This window comes from Anguilla rostrata, chromosome 2 (assembly GCF_018555375.3).
Source record: "Anguilla rostrata isolate EN2019 chromosome 2, ASM1855537v3, whole genome shotgun sequence".
Lineage (NCBI taxonomy): Eukaryota > Metazoa > Chordata > Actinopteri > Anguilliformes > Anguillidae > Anguilla > Anguilla rostrata.
In genome coordinates this window covers 74,040,876-74,048,517 of record NC_057934.1, presented here as the reverse complement: position 1 = coordinate 74,048,517, position 7,642 = coordinate 74,040,876, and the positions used below count along the sequence as shown (strand labels likewise).

General features: G+C 45.7%; 1 protein-coding gene across 23 annotated transcripts in view; it reads left to right on the top strand.

The window, feature by feature from the left end:
* Positions 1 to 2,820: 2,820 nt before the first annotated feature.
* Positions 2,821 to 7,642, top strand: part of kif19 (kinesin family member 19) — a 43,862-nt gene continuing 39,040 nt past the window's right edge. For all 23 annotated transcript variants that reach the window (XR_010328587.1, XR_010328585.1, XR_010328581.1 and 20 more), the window contains exon 1: positions 2,821 to 3,366. Coding sequence is in view for 2 of the 23 variants with exons in the window: in XM_064324408.1 (XP_064180478.1) it covers positions 3,328 to 3,366 (39 nt within the window). In the remaining 21 variants the exon portion in view is untranslated. The remainder of the gene's footprint in view (positions 3,367 to 7,642) is intronic.

Sequence of the window (7,642 nt, the reverse complement as noted above, 5' to 3'; positions counted from 1 at the left end):
CCCTTCAATGTATGCTGTTCTGGCTCTGAATTTCCTGTATCACAGAAGAAGGATAAGTCAGATGTCTCTACCTAGTGGTAGACACAAGCAACATTAGGCTCAGTTTTTACATCATCCATCCATCCATTACCTATACCTGCTTACCCTGGCCAGGGCTTAGCTGGAACCCATCCCAGCACGCATTGGGCCAGAGGCAGGAATACACCCTGGACAGGCCGCCAATCTATCGCAGGCCACGCATGCCATTCACTCGCACACTCATACCTATGGGCAATTTAGAGTCTCCAATTAAGCTAACCTGCATGTCTTTGGACTGTAGGAGGAAACCGGAGTACCTGGAGGAAACCCACGCGGACACGGGGAGAACATGCAAACCCCACATAGAAATGCCCCGAGATTCGGACCCAGGACCATCTTGCTGTGAGGTGACAGTGCTACCCTAAGATGATTTTGTGATAAATTTATGTTCACTGTGCTGTCTGCAGTGTCGGGTGAGAGGCACTTGGGGGCGCTAGCGATTACACTGTCACAAGTTCACTGTCATCACCCTGAAATACGCAGTTTTGCAGAATTAAAGGTAGTTAATATTGCAATAACATGCCAGGCGTTCATATGCTAATGCTTAACATGCCGTTTTTAATTTTACAACACTATTTGAGAACCCGCAGTGAGCACAAGCCCAAATATAGACGCAATCTACACGTCTAGAAGGGTGAAGATTTAGGTTGACAGGTGTTTTTATATAAACGGACTAGGTTAGCTCAATTTAGCCCTAATCTGGCTCATGTTTTACCGTGATATAGCCTGGCCAGCTAGAAAACTTTCACATTTCATCCAGATCTACAGGCTACAGGCTACTCATCATCAGTTTAAAAATTTCAGGCTGCTTATCATGAGTCCTGTACACTGAATAATGCTTTAGAAATGAGACTATAAAGCAGAATTTCAGCCCTTAGCTCCCAACACCTACAGCCAACCGCAATCTATTTGTCAAAAGTGGCACCTCATTTCAGCTCAAATAGAGTGTACTTCCTTGCTTTTTGAAGTTATAGTAACATATAAAAGAGAGACATGATTTCTTTTGGTTTCCGTTTGGTTTATAGATAATTTACTTAACCTACGTAGGTGAGGTAACATTTCCTACATAAATGTTTTAGCACTATCTGTTTTGCATTTGGAACATCTTATCAATGCTACATGTAGCAGTAAACTTTATCTGTTTTGCATTTGGAACAGCTTATCAATGCTACATGTAGAGGTAAACTTTATCTGTTTTACATGTGGGACAGCTTATCAGAGGCCAGCACGGTGGTGCAGTGGGGAGCACTGTCTCCTCACAGCAAGAAGGTCATGGGTTCGAATCTCGGCTTGGGGCCTTGCTGTGTGGAGTTTGCATGTTCTCCCCAATATCTGTTTGGGTTTCCTCTGGGTACCCAGATTTCCTCCCACAGTACATGCAGGTAGGCTAATTGGAGACTTTAACTTGCCCATAGGTAGGAGTGTTTGAGTGAATGGTGCGTGTGTGTGTGTGTGTGTGTGTGTGTGTTTCCTAATGTCTGAACAAAATTTACCTTTTGCTAATTTCCATTTATGCCCCCTCATTCTAACAGAACTCAACCTTAAGAATCTCTTGTAGTTCACTTTGTTGATCCCTTTTATGAATTTAAAAGCCTCAATCAAATCAACCCTAAGTCTCCTTTTACTAAGCTTGAAGACGTTAAGCATCTTAAGTCTTTCCTTATAGCTTTTATTTTTCATACCAGGAATCAATCTGTTGTTCTTCTTTGAACTTTTTCCAGAGCCTCTATATCTTTCTTGTAGCACGGTCCCTTGAACTGCACACAATACTCCATGTGTGGTCTAACAAATGTATTGTATTAGATAAGTACAACTTCCTTGGATTTATACTCAATACTTTTGTCTGTATATCTCAGCATCCTGTTGGCCTTTTTCACTGCTACAGCACAGTGCCCGGAACCAGAAAGGCTTTGATCAACCATTACTCCCAAGTCTTTTTCATACTGAGCACATCCCAATTTTGTTCTGTCCATAAAGTAATCTTCCTAACGTTTCTATTTCCCACATGCAGAACTTTACATTTGGCTATGTTGAATTTAAATTGCCAGGTTTTCACCTACTTATGGATTTTGTTTAAATCTTCTTGGATTACTTTACTAGATTCCAGACTGTTAGCTGGACCTCCCAGTTGTGGATCATCTGCAAATTTTATTAATGTACTTTCTGAAATGTATTCACTCAGTCACTTCTGTGTTGGTAATAAATGCTTTATTTCAAACCAAGACAATGTGTGCCGCCATGTTCGGCTCAACGTTCTCCTCTCAGCCCGCCACAGGGAAAACCAATTGAACCCCAGAAAATTGATTATCTAAGGCACTGCTGCAATCACCTATTGATTACACCTCACTTTCTATGTCCCTGTCAAGGTCATTGATATAAATGAGAAAGAGCAGAGGCACAATAAGCACAATATGAACATATTAATTTTATTCTTCATGGCATGCATAGCTATTTCAGACAATGTGGTTTAAGAATCTTTCTAAATATGAAAGCACCTACTTAAGGGCTTATTAAAATTCTGGGGTTGCAATTGTGATTGGAACTAAAAACAGCATACGCAGGTGTGCCCCAGGACCGTGTTTGGGAACCAGTGGCCAAGACTTAATTATAAAAGTGGCTTCATAACAGGTAAAAGGGGTGATACAGTCCGCGCGCTTAGCCGCCAGCAGGTGGCACAGCGCGTCACCTGAAATAGGGGGGGAAAAACGCGTTGACTAGGCATCAGGCTCCAGCGACGGGGGCTATTCGAGCCCGCGAGGAATGCTTTTGTGTACAGTTCAGCGCGGGTCTCTAAGGCGATCAGGAAACAACACGGCGCGAGGCCACGGCTCCCCAGGGACGCACCTGCTATCACGCGCCCATATCTGCATCCAGACCTGCGCCGTGTTTGCCTGCCATAGGCTGAAGGCGATAGCGTTGCTAGCGAACCGTCATTAATGTATTTGATGACTAGGTTAAACGCCAATATGTCGATTGATGCGCTCGTTTTAGAGCATTAGCAGTACATTTTAAAGTGTGCTACGCGTTCTTTTCGTTGTTGCTGTTTTTTTTTAAATAGCAGGAAAGCTACTGAAGTGAGAAAGTTGGAAGTGCTCTCCTAGACGGGCAACACAGGTGTTCCGGACGACATTTCAAAGCTTTTATATTTGGACTAGTGCAGTTTTTCTGCTCGATTTCGGATGGTTGTCTGTTTTAGTGCTGGATAATTCTGTTTTTAACTTGGACAAGTGCGCACCTGTCGCAGAAGGTATGAAAGACACGGGGGAATCTAAAGACCATCAGCTTACAGTAAGTGGAGCTAAATTATATATCAATCTCTCGAGTTTGATCATTTGCTAATTATATGACAGTTGTAGTTGTGCCGTCCTGTACAAACCTCTAAACAGCCTGTAGATGAAAATTCTGAGACAGTGACGGCCAAAGCCGCAGAAATGACAACATACTGATGTTATCTGAGTTCAAATCGTAGAAGTGTAGAAATGTCAGGGATATTAGTTTAAATGAACATAGTCACCAACATATTTTCACATTTTCTGTGTTTTGTTGTATTCCTTTAAATTGTGACATCTGATGACCAAAAATACAAGCATTATTCTCTGCTGTTGTGTCCATTGACCCCAAATGTGATCATTCAAACTGTGTTTCCAGTCTGTTTTCCTGTCTGTATTTTGTTGGATGTTAAAGCTAATTTCTGAATAGCGACAGCAGCAGGAGCCAGTTAATACTGGACTTTGCTTGCTGACCTTCCAGAGCAACTATAAGGGACAGTAACCTGCAGCACCGTGTGAGGCACTGAACACTAACCTGCACATTAACACCAGCTGGCTGGCTGAGGCCTGAACACTAACCTGCACATTAACACCAGCCGGCTGGCTCAGGCCTGAACGCTAACCTGCACATTAACACCAGCCGGCTGGCTCAGGCCTGAACGCTAACCTGCACATTAACACCAGCTGGCTGGCTCAGGCCTGAACACTAACCTGCACATTAACACCAGCCGGCTGGCTCAGGCCTGAACACTAACCTGCACATTAACACCAGCCGGCTGGCTCAGGCCTGAACACTAACCTGCACATTAACACCAGCTGGCTGGCTGAGGCCTGAACGCTAACCTGCACATTAACACCAGCCGGCTGGCTCAGGCCTGAACACTAACATGCACATTAACACCAGCCGGCTGGCTCAGGTCTGAACGCTAACCTGCACATTAACACCAGCCGGCTGGCTCAGGCCTGAACACTAGCATGCACATTAACACCAGCCGGCTGGCTCAGGCCTGAACACTAACCTGCACATTAACACCAGCTGGCTGGCTCAGGCCTGAACACTAACCTGCACATTAACACTAGCTGGCTGGCTCAGGCCTGAACACTAACATGCACATTAACACCAGCCGGCTGGCTCAGGCCTGAATACTAACATGCACATTAACACCAGCTGGCTGGCTCAGGCCTGAACACTAACATGCACATTAACACCAGCTGGCTGGCTCAGGCCTGAACACTAACATGCACATTAACACCAGCTGGCTGGCTCAGGCCTGAACACTAGCATGAACATTAACATCAGCCGGCTGGCTCAGGCCTGAACACTAACCTGCACATTAACACCAGCCGGCTGGCTCAGGCCTGATCTCTAACCTGCACATTAACACCAGCCGGCTGGTTCAGGCCTGAACACTAACCTGCACATTAAGCCAGTTGGCTGCTCACAGAGTCTCTGTGTTCTGGGTGAGGGCAGTGCTCACAGAGTCTCTGTGTTCTGGGTGAGGGCAGTGCTCACAGAGTCTCTGTGTTCTGGGTGCAGGCAGTGCTCACAGTGTCTCTGTGTTCTGGGTGCAGGCAGTGCTCACAGTGTCTCTGTGTTCTGGGTGCAGGCAGTGCTCACAGTCTCTCTGTGTTCTGGGTGCAGGCAGTGCTCACAGAGCCTCTGTGTTCTGGGTGCAGGCAGTGCTCACAGTGTCTCTGTGTTCTGGGTGCAGGCAGTGCTCACAGTGTCTCTGTGTTCTGGGTGCAGGCAGTGCTCACAGAGCCTCTGTGTTCTGGGTGCAGGCAGTGCTCACAGAGCCTCTGTGTTCTGGGTGCAGGCAGTGCTCACAGTGTCTCTGTGTTCTGGGTGCAGGCAGTGCTCACAGTGTCTCTGTGTTCTGGGTGCAGGCAATGCTCACAGTGTCTCTGTGTTCTGGGTGCAGGCAGTGCTCACAGAGCCTCTGTGTTCTGGGTGCAGGCAGTGCTCACAGAGCCTCTGTGTTCTGGGTGCAGGCAGTGCTCACAGTGTCTCTGTGTCCCTTCCTGCTGTAGAAAACCACCGTCCTGCTCAATTTCACTGCTGGATGCTGGGTCATAATAAAGTCTTTGTCCTGGGGTGCTTGGTCACAGGAGCGGCCTGCAGCTGCCACCCATGCATTTATGCACACATGTAGCTGAAATGTCAGATCATGTTCACCCCTGGGCCAGTTAAATAATTAAGAGTTACAGTTGGCTCCAAACACAGCCACAGATATGGTCTGCTTAGCCACCCCTGTACTAGTGTGTATCTACTTTACGCAGTTGTACATGCATTGATCTGCTGTTTGACATTTATTCTATTGTCCACTCCTTTAAAGGGACCAATGTGAGTGGTAGGTTATTTCATTAGTGAGAAATATGAATTTTAAAATAATAATGTGTGTTTTAATGTCTTTTGTTTGATGCTGCCCCTAATTTCAAAAGCTAAAATTATTGAGTCAGTAGGGATCTATGAGAGGGATAAACCGTTTGAATGAGCAATTTCAGCTAGTAAGGGTGTAAATGGACTGTTTCAGTCAGTCAGTAAGGGTGTAAATGGACTGTGTTTCAGTCAGTCAGTAAGGCTCTAAATGGACTGTGTTTCAGTCAGTCAGTAAGGCTCTAAATGGACTGTGTTTCAGTCAGTCAGTAAGGGTCTAAATGGACTGTGTTTCAGTCAGTCAGTAAGGGTCTAAATGGACTGTGTTTCAGTCAGTCAGTAAGGCTCTAAATTGACTGTTTCAGTCAGTAAGGGTGTAAATTGACTGTGTTTCAGTCAGTCAGTAAGGCTCTAAATCGACTGTGTTTCAGTCAGTCAGTAAAGCTCTAAATGGACTGTGTTTCAGTCAGTCAGTAAGGGTCTAAATGGACTGTGTTTCAGTCAGTCAGTAAGGCTCTAAATGGACTGTGTTGCAGTCAGTAAGGCTCTAAATGGACTGTTTCAGCCAGTAAGGCTCTAAGTGGACTGTGTTGCAGTCAGTAAGGCTCTAAGTGGACTGTGTTGCAGTCAGTAAGGATCTAAGTCGACTGCTTCAGCCAGTAAGGCTCTAAGTGGACTGTGTTTCAGCCAGTAAGGCTCTAAATTGACTGTTTCAGCCAGTAAGGCTCTAAGTGGACTGTGTTTCAGCTAGTAAGGCTCTAAGTGGACTGTATTTCAGCCAGTAAGGCTCTAAATGTACTGTGTTTCAGCCAGTAAGGCTCTAAGTGGACTGTGTTGCAGTCAGTAAGGCTCTAAGTGGACTGTGTTGCAGTCAGTAATGATCTAAGTCGACTGCTTCAGCCAGTAAGGCTCTAAGTGGACTGTGTTGCAGTCAGTAAGGCTCTACGTGGACTGTGTTTCAGTCAGTAAGGCTCTAAATGGACTGTTTCAGTCAGTAAGGGTGTAAATGGACTGTGTTTCAGTCCGTCAGTAAGGCTCTAAATGGACTGTTTCAGTCAGTAAGGCTCTAAATGGACTGTTTCAGTCAGTAAGGCTCTAAGTGGACTGTGTTTCAGTCAGTCAGTAAGGCTCTAAGTGGACTGTGTTGCAGTCAGTAAGGCTCTAAATGGACTGTGTTTCAGCCAGTAAGGCTCTAAGTGGACTGTGTTTCAGTCAGTAAGGCTCTAAGTGGACTGTGTTTCAGTCAGTAAGGCTCTAAGTGGACTGTGTTTCAGCCAGTAAGGCTCTAAGTGGACTGTGTTTTAGCCAGTAAGGCTCTAAGTGGACTGTGTTGCAGTCAGTAAGGCTCTAAATGGACTGTTTCAGCCAATAAGGCTCTAAGTGGACTGTGTTTCAGTCAGTCAGTAAGGCTCTAAGTGGACTGTGTTTCAGCCAGTAAGGCTCTAAGTGGACTGTGTTTCAGCCAGTAAGGCTCTAAGTGGACTGTGTTGCAGTCAGTAAGGCTCTAAGTGGACTGTGTTGCAGTCAGTAAGGATCTAAGTGGACTGCTTCAGCCAGTAAGGCTCTAAGTGGACTGTTTCAGCCAATAAGGCTCTAAGTGGACTGTGTTTCAGCCAGTAAGGCTCTAAGTGGACTGTGTTGCAGTCAGTAAGGCTCTAAATGGACTGTGTTGCAGTCAGTAAGGCTCTAAGTGGACTGTGTTTCAGCCAGTAAGGCTCTAAGTGGACTGTGTTTCAGTCAGCCAGTAAGGCTCTAAGTGGACTGTGTTGCAGTCAGTCAGTAAGGCTCTAAGTGGACTGTGTTGCAGCCAGTAAGGCTCTAAGTGGACTGTGTTTCAGTCTGTTAGTAAGGCTCTAAATGGACTGTGTTTCAGACAGTAAGGCTCTAAATGGACTGTGTTTCAGCCAGTAAGGCTCTA